Below are 15,072 nucleotides of genomic sequence, written 5' to 3'. Positions count from 1 at the left end.
ATAGTAATAAATGTTTAAATGTTTTTTTAAAAAAATAGCTTCCTGTAGTTCTTTCAGCAAGCTCACATGACACTTTTCAACCGCTCACAACTGGCTCTGTTGTCCTGTACCTTGACATGCAGGCCTGGGTGAAATATTGGGGGCATAAAAATTGCATTTGGTTGGTCTGCTTGGAAGGGGTCATGTAAAAGTCATCTTTGATTTGCTAATGGAATTTTTTTTTTGTTAGATGTAGTATATGGCAGCACTGATGTGCATCCTGAGGGAAAAACCGTCCATTTTATAAAAGTTTATTTTCATATTTTATACACTGTAGTTGTGTTGTGTGTTTTTGATTTAGTAACAATTTATGTGTTTTTCTGTCGCAGAGCACTGCGGCCTGTGGTGTTGAGGCTCACAGCGATGCCATCCAGCCCAGCCACATCAGAGAGGCCGTCCGACGCTATGGCCACAAGATTGGCCCCCTTTCCCCATTCACAGTACGTAATAACAGAGTTATAAAAAGTTATATTTATAATCTGAAAGAATTTTGATTTTCAAGTGGTCAAATGAAGCAGCAATGGAATTGTTGAAAGCAATTTGTGGTGGCTGTAATTTTGTTGTATAAAAGTGGCATAATTCTCTTGGGAAATAAGAGTTAGTCATTTTTGTCTCTTTTTGGAAGAACAGTTTTTTTCTCTACAAAATATTATTTTCTTTCAATTACAAATTATGCTTTTTTTTTCCTTGGGGCTTATATTTTCTATTTTTCAAAGCTTAGGTTTATAAAACTTTTTTTGTCAAATTATATGTATCCAAATATTGCTAGAAGCACTTTATATTTTAAAATTGGTTAGATTGGCAATACCACTTCTATCAGATGTTCTGCTCCTAAACATACTTTGAGTTGGAAGAAGAAGAAATGATTTCTCTACTGGCTTTGAAGTAGGCTGAAAGGCAGACAGTCTTCCACATCTTCAAATGGTTTTAAAGCTTATAATCAAGGTTTGTTTTTTTTTTTAATGGAGAATTAAAGACTTTATATTTCAACAGCCTAAAGAAAGAGTGTGTGTATGTGTGTTAATTAAATGCTCATCTTGTGGCCCTTTTAAGAAAAATCTTTATTCATGTTAATATAACTTTCTCCAAGTCCTTCTCTGTTTGTAAGGGATTGGTTTGATTTTCAGAAAGTTAGGTTTGATTTATGACTAAAGGACAGTAGAATTAACCATTTGTTTCATTTTTTTGTATTCAAATCTGCTTTAACATACTAAAGCAGAATATGTATGTGTAACATTATGCATATGTATATACATAACATATATGTTTTTTCCTGAGTGAATTTTGCTATTATCTGTTGATAGAAGTCATAATTTCTTCTAAATTATCTCATCATCTTTTTTCTTGTGTTTCAGTTAAAGAGAATGCTTTCTTAGCCTTCTTTGTTTTCTTTGGTTATTGTTAATCATATGCATTATCAATATGACCGCAAAAATGTATCAGAGTTTCTTTGTCTCTAGAAGCTTTCTATAATGGTGACAATTATTTTCACTTCTGGTTAATGTATTAAATTTGTCATATATATGATTTATCATATTTATATTAATCATATGTTACTGGTTAAGCAGTATATCCTTTTGAATGAGTGCTTTTAGGTTATTACAATTGAAAGAACGAAGTCTGTATCTCTTGTTTTTTTTCCTACATGACAAGTGAGACTATTTTAAGTGATTCGCAAAAAGGGAGATGAGATTTAGAGAAATATGAGTTGATTGGAAGAATTTAAAAACCAACTGAAATTGAAAGAACCAATTTATAACAAAGGATTAAAATTTTCAGATCCATAGATAAGAGCCAAATAATGACTAATAGTCTGAGGCAATGGAATAGAGAGAGAAGAAAAAGGCAAAGTTGATAATAATCTAGAACTAATTAAAGGGTAGCAAAGAGAGACAGGGGTTTTGAGAAATAACCTAAAATGGTTACTAAAAGTAATGGGTAAAATTACATAAAGGAAAATGTATCTACCATAAAGGGAAATCTCCTAATCATAAGGTCTGTGATGTTTCTTCAAACAGAAGTGGTGGTGGTGGTAAGGTCCTTAATTCTTCAGGTTTTTTGTTTTTAAAAACATTGGTCAGATCACTTGAGAACCATCTTGGCTGATGACACTGTATCTGTGTGTCTGTGTATACATATATATTCATTCCTCCATGTCTAACCTGATAGTCATGTATTGTTGCTTTTATAATCCAAGATTGTAGTATATGGCAGGAAATGTATTGAAATATTCAGAATACACACACACACACACTCAGATATAGTTTAAGCTGATTTTTGTCTAATAAACATATAACCAATATGGTTTTTTAAACTAATAATGCAATTTAAAAATGCTTAGTGTAAATAGATCTGGAAAACAGAACAAAGGAGCCATGATCTTGAAGGCCTGCTTAACCACTGCCAGAGATGAACAGCATCAACAGCAGATGGGAAAGAAGGCCACCATAGGTGGACATTGAGTTTTCTTCACACCTCAGACCTTGAATGGTCTACTCCATTACCTGGAACTATAATAATTTGCCCAGCCTACAAGGCTGTATATGCCCACTCCATTGTCTAGCATGAGTAGTAGGATCAGGCAGTATTATGTATTACAATACATAAACCTGCCTTTTAAAGTTAAAAATTCTCTTTAAAGTAGAATAGATTTGCAGACTACATATGCTAACAGTGTGAACACCGGTCCAGGTTCCCTCATCCCTGCAACTGTTAAGAGGAGATGCTCCTGATGCTGGGAAGATGCTGATGCTGAGTTCCCTGATGCCCACTCCCTGAGATGATATTTGATGCTGCACTAGGGACACTTTGCTTCCTGGGCTTTGGGCTGTGACTCCTAAAAGGAGAGGAGGCATGTGGGCTGTGTCTCTAGCAACCTTAGACTGGACCTAAATTATGCAGAAAGGCTGAACTAACTCAGTATGAAATTTCCTTTGTAAACTAAAATCGCCATCAACAGCTAGTTTATATTTATGAAACATAGAGATTCTGTCTTTGCAACGTGTCATTCTGAACATAAAGTGCTTGTCTAATGTGTATATAAATGAGATACCTCATTTACAGTACCCATAACTTGACTTTAGGAATTAGTTTTAGGAATTAGCTAAAACTATGAGACAAATTTGGAGAATTAAAATGACAACCAGTAGGTTACTTGGAAACTGAATTCCAACGTCAACCAGTAAGCCAAAAAAATTTTGCTTTTGATGTGGCATCGTTCTGTCTTCTACTGTATGACTTGTGAAATGATTTTGTACAAATTTACACCATGATAGATTTCAGGAATGCAGTTCATTATATGAAGAATTGAAAGTGAATTCTTCCCCTTGGGAATAATTAGTTGAAATGGCAGAAGAGGGGTGATTAAAGCCGTGTAAGGTGGAGGGTAGAAAGGAGTACGAACAGTGTTTTGCACTGGGTAGCTGCCGCATTGGAGAGGGAGGGGACGGAGTGACAGAGACAGCAGCTTCCTGCCTTTCATACCAGGGCTGTGGAGACACCTATAAACCTCCAGTCCCCACTCAGCCAGTTACAACTATATTGCCTTTGGCATGTTGGTTTTACTCGGTGACTTCTTTCTTTTCAGTGTTTTCATTTATTCTCAACCCTTTGCAGAAGATCAGAAGAGAGTATCATACCTAGAAGTTAAAAGATTAACTGAGATTAAGCTGAGGTTAATTTAAGTTAGATTTTTTTTTTCCCCCGCAACTTTTACCATGGCTGTATGTATTCCTGATCTTCTGTGATGGTGACTTATCTTCTCTATATCTATCTTAAATGCTAAAGAACATTTAAAAGGACTAGTTTACCTTTTATTATTAATTTTTCCTAAATAATTCTGAAAATCACTTCCGAGCCTGCGATTTGTAGTCATTACAGTACTTAGCAAACTGGGGTATCCTGAGACATTTTGATGTTTGTCATCTTATCCTTTTACTCATTGTAGTTGGTATTATGTGAAGTTATATTGCATGGTGATTGACCCTAGAGCCAAATGGCCAAGATTAAGATCCCAAGTCTCCACCTACTAGCAAAGTAGCCTTAAGGGAGTTCCTTAACCTCTCTATGGCTCAGTTACCTCATCTGTAAAATGGGCATAATAATAGAACATACTTTGTGATGGAATCTAAGGAGTACTGTGAACTTGACAAGCGATGAGCTCTCAATGTATTGTATTAATAATAGTGGAAGTAATAGTAGTGGAGGTAGCAGTAGTAGCTGCAGTATATTTTCTAAAAAATATCAGGTAAAAATACAAATTGAGTAAAGTAGAAACCATTTCCCCCGCCACCACACACACACACACACATACACAGACGCCTCACTTTGTGATCGTAGAAGAAACTAAAATTTGAATTATAATGTGACTTCTTTACAGACTTATAGTTTACGCCATTAAGATGTAAAAGCTACTTAAAGATTATTGTTCCTGAGAATAAATTAATGTTCATTTTCACTTTTTGAGTTAATTGTGGTTGAAGAACATTAATGGATTTTTTTTTTTTTTACCACCACTGTCATATTAAAAAATAAGGTCTCAGCAACTGTGTGTCCATAGTTTCCACTTGATTTTTGCTTGCTAGTTAGGTTTTGCTTACTAGCTCCTGTGAAACAGAAATCTACGGAACAAATGGCACAACCTCAGATTTGTAAAGCTTCATCAAATTCAGTTTATATGAATTTATATATTTGCGTAAGTTATTGAAAAAAGGTTTTCAGAGGCTGATGTATATATCAAAGTTGGTATAATTTTTAAGCATAAATTATTACTAGTCTCTTTTTTCTCACTTTTTAAAGTTTCCTCAGTTTACCAATTATGAAAATAATGCTAGCATGTTAGAAAATTAAAGTACAGAAAAGTAAAGGATAAAATAAAACTTATATTAAGAAACTTTTAGGGCCTTAAAAAAAACAGTATAGCAAAAGCTTTAAATGAGTTTTTCTGTCAGACAGTTAATTGGTACTTAATTGTTTTAATTGAGTTTAATTGTGTAACAGAAGAGTATTTCCTTGCAGCCTAAAGATTCAAATGCTTTTGGTAATGGTTTTAAAAAAGAAAAAAAAATTCTTAGAATATTCTTGTTCAGGTCAAAGGAAAAGAAAGCATTTTAAAATTTTGTGAATGAAGTAGATTTTACAATTAGAGCATTTTGTTTTTTCTCTTGAAGAAAATACCCACAGAGAATAACTCAGTGGACTGTGTTATCTGTCACGAAAAGGATGGTCAGACATGTGTTTTCTCTAGATCCTGGCTGTGTACAAGCAGTGGGTGGTGCCCTTGGTTACCGCCTCTGAAGCGCAGCCCCAGTCCTCAGTGAGAAGTGCTGGAAATGGCTGACAGAAAACCGGGTCTGTAATTTTGAAAGCCAGAGAAAGCAAACTATGTACACCAAGGGGATGACATAATCCCATGTGTAATGCCTAAATATATTAGTTTCTCCTGAATGATATTCACAGAGGAAAACCATCTCACCCTCCTGAACTTACATGTTACCAGGTGGCTCTCCGTTGAAGCAGAATAGTAAAACTAAAATTTCTCATTTAAGCTTGCTCATTTATCTGAATGGTACCTAAGTGTGTCCCTAGAAGTGAGCGGCTTCAAAACCCACTCAGCTGTCTTAAATTGTGAGACATCTGGCTGAGCATTTTAAAACTGGCTAAGACTTGAGAAGGGCTCCCCAGGTGGCTCAGTGGTAAAGAACCTGCCAGCCAATGCAGGAGATGGGGTTCAGTCCCTGGATTGGGAAGATCCTCTGAGAAGTAATTGGCAAACCCGCTTCAGTGTTCTTGCCTGAGACACCCCATGGACAGAGGAGCCTGACGGGCTATAGTCCATGGAGTCGCAAAAGAGTCAGAGATGACTTAGTGACTGAACAGCAACAAAGACTTGAGAAAGTCATTTAATTCAGTCTCAGAGAAGCTTTGCCTTGAACCCAGTGGCACCTTGTAAGTGACTGACCCGGCTGGCTCTGTAACCCAGCCTCTCGAATCTTAGCTGACTACTCTTCCCTTGTGGCCATTTACTTTGATGTGTTATGTCTATTAGGGATGCTGGAAATGCTCTTATATCATTGGTTCTTCAGAAATATTCACAATAGACAAATAAGAGTCAAAAATAAGAAATTTCCTTTAAGAATTCCTCATGTTAAACTTTTAAAAACAGAAGTGGCATAGCAGATTGCTTTGACTGTTTTGATCTAGAATTTCACATTCGTGAATAATTCTTATGTCGAGCACATAAAATTTGTCTGCATCTTAATGTGTTCAACCTGGAAAATAAAATGTTATAAAATATTAATTTTTAAATGTAAATACCAAGTAGAAATTGTGGATGAATTCATAACTATTTTTTAAGAATATTTTTTAACTGGAAGTAAAAATTTCTCAGTATATTTTTTGGAAGTACTAAATCTATCATTTAGGTTGGCGCCAAGTACCTTTTCATAGGTATGGGCCACTGGTTCTCAGAAAAAAATATTGATGTGTGGCGTATTTATTATCATATGGGGCTTCCCAGGTGGCACTAGTGGTCAATAAAGAATCTGCCTGCCAATGCAGGAGCCCCAGGAGACTCAGGTTCGATCCCTGAGTTGGAAAGATCCCCTGGAGGAGGAAATGGCAACCCACTCCAGTCTTCTTGCCTGGAAAATTCCATGGACAGAGGAGCCTGGAGGGCTACAGTCCATGGGATCACAAAGAGTTGGATGTGACAGCATCTGAGCACACACAAACATATTTGTCATATAAGAATAACCTAAAATTGAGCATTGTTTAGAAAAGGGGTAAAATTTTTAATTTAGTTTTTAATTTTAAAATAAGGTGGGGCAGAAATGTTAATTACAAGATTTATTATGTCAAATTATGTGAAATAATGGTTTCTTTAGGTCATAAGCAGTTGAATATTAGAAATCTAATGATTCAATTAACACAGTATTCACTTGAGGATTACTTAGGGAGAGAATGTTTGAAATGTAGTAGTAAAAATACTAGAAGACTTCTTGAGAGATAGTCATTAGAATCAGAGAAGTATTAGTTGATTAATAACGTACAATATTTGTATAGAAACTTTTCATTTGCATTGTGTTATTCTTACAACACAACAAGATGAGTGTTGATTTCCCCACTTTATAGGTACGAAAATTGATAGTTAGAGAAAAATCAGGTAACCAACTTAAAATTACATCATGGACAAGAGCTAAATAGAAATACTCTGTGGCTCACAGGGACCACAGGCTTCAATGAATCCTCACTAATATTCCTCATTAACTCCCTTTTTGCAGATTGGCCTCTATTCTTAACTATTTAAGTGGTCTTATTATGAAAATGTGAAATAGCATTTCCTAAACTACATTGCATAGAAGACAAGTGTTCCAAGAGGAATTGAAAGATGCTCCATAAGAGAAGGGTTTCTCTATCAAATATTCCAGAAATCTGATTGTTATATGTAGAAGATCCACCCTGAAAATCTCATTCAATAGGAATAGAGAAGATGTTTCAAAATCAAAGTTATGTTGTAACATTATATTCATCACAGTTATCTACTTTATTTCCACATTTTATTTTATTTACATTAAGCATTAAGAAATTTCAGTTCACAAATATAACAGTTTTAATAATGGTCAACACAAGCCTGTAATAGTCTTGCCTCAAAAGAGAAATACTAAGAAATTTTTGCTCAAAAATGGTTTCACTAACAGTATCTAATAAGTGCTGACATTTTAAAACTGATTATGTTTAAAGGGAATCAATATATGGATTTCTTATTCAAGCATAACTCTTCATGGTTTTCTCGAAATATTTTTAAGGTGTCTTAAAACTTTATAAGCTATTGAAAGTGAAAATGAAAGTCACTCAGTCGTGTCTGACTCTTTGCGACCCCATGTCTCTAGGCCAGAATACTGAAGTGGGTCATCTTTCCCTTCTCCAGGGGTTCAAAGTTTCAGGGTCGGATTTGTTTGGCTTTGCTTGTTGAAGCCAGATTTGGTGAATTCATTACCAACACTTTTTCTGCTGTTGTAAGCACAGCGTCTTATTCTATATTGCTAAGTAGAGTTGGCATAATCATGTTATATGTTTACTTACTGTTTCTTAATCATCAGACAGAATTCAGGGAGAAGGGACAAGAGATCTTACGTCATCTGAGCTTTCTGCAGTAACACCTTACATTGGGACAGCCCATGAATTTGTCTACAAAGAGTTACCCAGTTCCATTTTGAAATATTCTGGTGTTATTAACAGCTGGTTTGCCTCTTCAGTAAACAGGAACATTTTGCTTTTTTTCTGCCTTAATATCAGCAGTAAGAACCTCACACTTCGTTCAGTGTGGGCTGTATACACCCAAAGGTGACAGACTGACTTGCACAGTTTTACATCGAGTTTTTATTTGGACTGCTTTAAATATCAAAACAAACAAAAACCTGAAAGGCCAGGATTCCATGCCATAACTTCCTAAACAGCAAAACATTGACAAGAAGTTCAAATATGAAACACAAGATGACAGAACCTTTGAGTAGCACAAAAAATTGTAAATGGGCATTGACATCAGACATCTAAGAGGCCCCTAGAAATCCTGCAGAGAATCCTAGAATTTTCAGGGGAATAATTTGAAAAAGAGACAGTGTTCTCTAGTGGGGGTCGTGGATTTGAAGTAGTTTAAGAAGTTAACTTATCTCTATTCATTGTAAAAGGCAGTCTGGATGGTGGAGAAGAGAGGAAGAATTTGAACATGAGTGCAAGGAAGGAGCAGTAATTGACAACTAAGAGAAACTTTTTGAGCAGAATATTCTAAAAGGACCACATCTTGAGATTTGAATGTGTTATTGTAGTTCCTAGGTTTTTGCGATCTTCTGAGAGAATGGAGAGAGAATAGAAAAATATTTTGAGTGACTCCCGACAGGAAATTATTTTTTCTTTTAAAAATTCACAGGATTCTTTCAACTCATAAATTCATGAAAGCAGCAAAAATATTAGTTGGGAGGAACTAAACTAAGCTGAGACATTTCTGAGCTTAAAAAGTATGGCCTAAAAATGGCAAGAAGTTTTCCTTTTAAGTCTATAAATAAGATTGTAAACATTGAGTTAGACATAAACTCAGTATATTAAATTGCCAAGGTTCACCTAGCAAAAATACCATTTAAATTTTTCAGTTAATATTTTATATCTAAAGTAGATGAATATTAGAGAAAAACACATTAGTTTTATTGGGATAGATTCTTTATTAACCATTGCCAGAAACATCTAACAGTCATAGCGCGTTTGGTTTAAGTAAAACATTCGTGTACTGTTTTATTGATAGTGTGGCAAAAATTCCCTCCAGACAACCATGATGAGAGCCTGTTGAAGTGGAGATGATTTACTTTTTGATGATTTCTTAAATAGGGTTACATACTTTAGTCACCCAAATACAATCACTGAACTGTCACTTAATTTACTGATGTCGTTGCAGAGTTAATTCCTACAACATAATAAGTGGATTGTTTTTAGTGGAAAATTTACACCTTCCAAAAATGAAACTGATACCTGGGTCTTATTGTGCCCAACATATATTTAAGACTGTATGCAAGGTAGGGGAAAAAATGCAGGAAAAAAATAATTATGCCTTGTTTTCCTGACTGGTGTTTTAATTATGATTTGATTTAAACCAAATCCCCCAGGCTGTGTATGCACAGATCAAATATTCCACTCCCACACACCACCTCTGCATGACCCCAAGCTGTGAGAAGAGAAAATTCGTAGCCCATATGTCAGTCAGATGTTAATTCTTGCCCTGGCACCTGGAGAGGCTCTCCCACCTGACTGGAGTGCGTTTGCAGTTCTGGGCGTATACCCAAGACATGGAGCAAGCTCTCCAGATCTGGAAGTATTTTGGCTGATGAGTTGGCAGAGGTCACAAGGGCAGAGCCCAGGGTCAGGTTCTGAATTTGCCCAGGTGCATTCAAGGTGACAGTTGGGCAACTGTGCCCCTGCTGGAAAGACCAGGGAAGGAGTAGCTGAGTTGCCTCTCTGGCTTCAGAAGTTCACAGCCCCGACCTGCAGGTCCCTGTCAATTCCAATTCAAACACTTGTGCAGATTTTATAGTTTCCAGGAGAGAAGTTAAGGACTATTTTTCTGGCCCTGATTTAATTCTGCATTCCTGATCTAACCTGAAACCCCCATTCCCATATGCTGGACTAATTAGGTTAAGAGCCTAATAAGTAAATAAGTTGTAGTTGACAAGCATTCCTCCCTGAAGCAAGCTTTGGTGTTTAACGAAAAGAGAGGGGGTGTGGAGAAGAGGAGAAAACAGAAGAGAGAGGAGGGGAAGCAGAAGCACACCTAGCTCCCCACTGTGCTTTTCTCTGAGGCCGCTGTCCGAAGACGACCGTGTGAGGAGTTGATTCTCCTGTGAGTGAATGAACCCCACTTCCGGTTTCGGTGACAGCAGCATCTTGCACCCACACAAGCAGCTCACAAGTGGTTAAAGGCAAAATGAATAAGGAGGCAAGACAGGACTGCGCTGCTCCAAGTCAGCCTGTCATCGGCCACTGCTGGAAAAACCCCTCGAAGTCCATGCCTTCCTGATAGCATGAGGTACCCTTCACATGCCGAGGAGAGCACTCGCTTTCGTCGTTTGGTTTAGATAGTAGCAGTTCATCTGATAGAATCCTTATTGGTACGATTGAACCAGACATGATTTAGAAGTGGAAGTGCTTCTGCTTAACATCCCCACATGGCCTGAGATCCTTATAGATCTGGTATCTCCATTTAATAGTTCAGTAAAAGTTGCTAAACGTGTATTAAAAATCTGTTGAAAGGGGGAAATACTCTATGGACATGAGTAGCTGGATGTTCCAGTATAGTGAAGGAGATGCTCAGATGGGCGTGTAAGCCGTGCCCTGTGGTTGGTGTTTTGGGGGTGGGGGAGGAGGAACATGCAGAAGAGGCCACTGTCTGACATTGAGTCACTAACATTTGAACTGACTTTATGAGATGGAGGTAAAGGAAATGAGTGAGAACTGTGAAAAGATAGCTCAGGCAGAAAGAAGAGCAGAAATAAAATGAGGGAAAATAAAATGTAGGAAGGCAGAATGGCTATTTGAACCAGGGTAAGGAACTGGGTCTGAAGTACGCTGAGAGCAGGTGAAGTGTCGAAGGTCAGCTGATGACAGTTTGAGAGGGATTTTGAATCCCAGGCCAGTTTATATGGACTTCATCAATCAGGCCAGCGGTTATCTAATCATGCTCTACAGAAACCCCAGATTATTTTACAGGTCTTCTGCAGAATAATAAAGCGTTTTCCCTAAATTAGTACAGATAAGCTTTTATCTGTCATATATATTGAGTTTTCAGGAAGATTTTGTTTGGAAAATTTGTTTGTAAACAACAGATATGGTCAGCAGGGAGCAATTTTAGAGTTTTTAAGCAAGGTATTCATACGAACAAATGTGAACTCTTAAAAAAAAAAAAAAAGTAACCCAGCTGATGGGATGGAGGAGGGAGGGACTGGAGTTAGGAGATGTAATTGGCAAAGAGACTGATCAAGTGGCCACCACAGTATTACAGGCCAGAAGACAGAACAGCCTCTGCCGAGGCAGTGACACCAACAGCAGAGAAGACAGGGCTCTATTCAAGAGGTATTTGCCATAAAGAACAAGTAGAACAAGATCCTGAATGAAAGAAGAATAGTAGATGACAAGTTTGTGATTTAGGTCAATGCATAAAGCAGATAATTAGAAATAGTCTCAAGAATAAACTCTCTACCCAGATGCTTACAGAGAATTTGCATTAGTTTAAAGATTCAACAAGAAAACTAATTTCAAGGGGTTTTTCTTGGGGGAAGGAGGGAGAGCTCAATGCATGGCTCACCTGAACCTTAAAAAAAAACAAAAAACAGGCATTCCAACTTTCTGTTTGAACTTCTGGGAATGTTTAAATATATAACCAGAAAGTCCCATGTATTATTATGCTGTTTGGGTGAACAAATTGACTTTCTAAGCCATTAATGAATTTGGTCATGCATTCCTGAAAGATGACTATAATCTGGCCAGATTTTGGAAATGTTTTCATCATTAATGCCATGCCCCCAATAGCTTTGTGCTGGTAAAAATAACCAGAGCATCGTTTTTCTAAACTTTGATTAGTGGCTTTCATCTCTGTGTGAACCTGTTATCTCCATCACCTCCCCCAAAATAAAGTCTCAGGGAAGTAATGGGAGCAACGCTGACTCAGACAGCAGATTTTGGAGGATGATGGAATGATGTACTGTTAGCCTTTTTACCTTGTTTTAACAGAAATCCAGTCTTAGCAATGATAGCGATGCTTCTAAGTGGAGACGTGCTATGCTCAGTTCATCCTCACCCTACACTCCCTGCTCACCGACACGACCATCTGTAAGAAGCTCAATCTCAGACTTTCTGCCCTTCCCGCTACGAGTCCCTCCTTCAGCTTTATGAAAGAAAACATTTCTTTCTGTGAAAGGTTTTTGTACACCCGCATCTGGAAGTGTTTATTTCAGTGGCATGTAAGCTATCTGTGGATTTAGTTAGCACCAGACCCCCTTTTGTATACTCCTGCCTTAAAAATGTTATAAATGATCTTATTGAATTGGTGCCAGGGTGCACGTGGTTTGGCTGATTGCTGCATATATCCTTTACCTGCCAGTCACCTTTGATTTATGTTCCTTCTGCTAAGCTTTTACTTTCCAAAAGTGGTGCCACTGAACTGTCCTCTAAATCATCTTATTGGTTAAATTACGCCAAGACGAGCTGATATGTTTTGGGTTGCCTACAGACAGATGAATTTATATCTTTTTGCCCTTACCCACTTCTAGTAAAGCCACTTAGAGAGGAGAATTGGATGTGTTATGTCATTGATCTCTTTATTCCAGATGAATACCATCTGAAATACTGTGCCAAGACCAAAGTGACAAAGAGGTGTTCTTCAGCATTCCCTTCTGCCCAGAAACCTTCTTCTACACATAAGCCTGTGCCTTGAACTGAACCTGATGTGGGGACTTCTCATGGCTCAGAAAAGGGGAAATAAAGTCTCTCAAACAATAAGTAAGCTTCATCAGAAAGATCTAGACTTTGTAGGCTCTACAAAGCTTTACTAACTTGTGAGTTTTATGGTGTTTCCTGGAGAAAAGCAGGTGGCTTGGCAGTTATTTTAGATATTGGCTATTTGTGGTAATGGTTTTGAGGGGTTTCACATTTCTAAAGAGAGATCCTAAAAAGCTAGTTCTTAAGAGAGTTTGACAAAGTGATGCATCATTTTAAACTAATTTTCTAGGAGTTCACGGTCACTGAATATGCCGTTTAACTTGATCTTGCAGGTTACCAGCTCTCTCCATGGGGGTAATCTTAATACTTTAGAGGGTAATCTTAATCACTTAATACTTAATATTTAATAACTGGAAAGGTTAGTATATTGACAGAGTAAAGCAATACTGATAGAATTTTAAAATAGCTTTTAGCTATGCAAATATCTAACTTAAAAAAAGCTTTGCAAAGCACGACTTTGTTCTGTTCTATATGGTGATAGGGGAGTATTTTTAAATTTCACGATTATACTTGAAATGGCATGGAAGCATTCCAAATGCTTGGCTTACATGGCTCTCAGCGTCACAGGTCACACGCTGTTGGAAGCAAAGGCTCGAGCTTCTAGGCACCTTTACTTGTGGCCCCAGCAAGCCTGGAGGTGTTTATTCCAGAACACTCAGGAGGCTTCATTTATCCTCCTGCGGGTTTATGTGGCACTCCCTGTCCTGCAGAGGCAAAGGACACCTCAGGAGCTCACCAGTCCGTCACACTGGCGCAGCCTAGTCAGTCCTCTTGATGTGCTTTTCAGAGATGTGGGGACTGCATGGGAAATCAGCGCCAGGTATGTGAGCACAGTATTTGCATTAAAATGTCACTTTTATTCAAAATGTATATGTGTGTCTATGTAGTCTTTTAGACAGGTAGAATTTATATGTGTATTTGCGTGTATACACATAAGTAGCCTCATTTTAAGAGATTGTCTTCTAAGGGTTTTAAATGTATAATACCATTTCATCATTCCAACAGCCTAAAAGATAGTAGGATTATGACTATCCTAAATAAATAAACATTAAAAGATAATCTTAAATGAACCAAAAATTTCACTGACACTATTTCATGTAAGTCACCATTTGACATTCTACTGTCTTTGATGGTTGGAGTCAAATGACTGGCCTGAACCCCAGTTTAATCAGTTATGAAAATAACTGATTTTTTAGCAAATATTTAGTAGTAACCCTTGAAAGTTCCTAGCACTATGCCTAAAATAGAGAACATGCTCCCCAAAAGCAAACACGGTTTTTTCTTTTATTTTATTTTATTTTTTTTTATTTATTTATTATTATTATTTTTTTTCCCAGTGGGTTTTGTCATACATTGATATGAATCAGCCATGGATTTACATGTATTCCCAATCCCGATCCCCCCTCCCACCTCCCTCTCCACCCGATTCCTCTGGGTCTTCCCAGTACACCAGGCCGGAGCACTTGTCTCATGCATCCCACCTGGGCTGGTGATCTGTTTCACCATAGATAGTATACATGCTGTTCTTTTGAAATATCCCACCCTCACATTCTCCCACAAAGTTCAAAAGTCTGTTCCGTATTTCTGTGTCTCTTTTTCTGTTTTGCATATAGGGTTATCGTTATCACCTTTCTAAATTCCATATATATGTGTTAGTATGCTGTAATGTTCTTTATCTTTCTGGCTTACTTCACTCTGTATAATGGGCTCCAGCTTCATCCATCTCATTAGGACTGGTTCAAATGAATTCTTTTTAATGGCTGAGTAATATTCCATGGTGTATATGTACCACAGCTTCCTTATCCATTCATCTGCTGATGGGCATCTAGGTTGCTTCCATGTCCTGGCTATTATAAACAGTGCTGCGATGAACATTGGGGTGCACGTGTCTCTTTCAGATCTGGTTTCCTCAGTGTGTATGCCCAGGAGTGGGATTGCTGGGTCATATGGCAGTTCTATTTCCAGTTTTTTAAGAAATCTCCACACTGTTTTCCA

The 15,072-nt window shown here is 37.4% G+C and overlaps 1 protein-coding gene across 6 annotated transcripts in view; it reads left to right on the top strand.

The window, feature by feature from the left end:
* Positions 1-15,072, top strand: part of SUPT3H (SPT3 homolog, SAGA and STAGA complex component) — a 381,938-nt gene that overhangs the window by 303,941 nt on the left and 62,925 nt on the right. For all 6 annotated transcript variants that reach the window (XM_043907629.1, XM_043907630.1, XM_043907632.1 and 3 more), the window contains one exon: positions 369-479. In XM_043907629.1, coding sequence (XP_043763564.1) covers positions 369-479 — 111 coding nt within the window. The remainder of the gene's footprint in view (positions 1-368; positions 480-15,072) is intronic.

This window comes from Cervus elaphus, chromosome 7 (genome assembly GCF_910594005.1).
Source record: "Cervus elaphus chromosome 7, mCerEla1.1, whole genome shotgun sequence".
Classification (NCBI taxonomy): domain Eukaryota; kingdom Metazoa; phylum Chordata; class Mammalia; order Artiodactyla; family Cervidae; genus Cervus; species Cervus elaphus.
The sequence above is the reverse complement of the archived record's forward strand: the minus strand, read 5'-3'. Positions and strand labels throughout refer to the sequence as shown.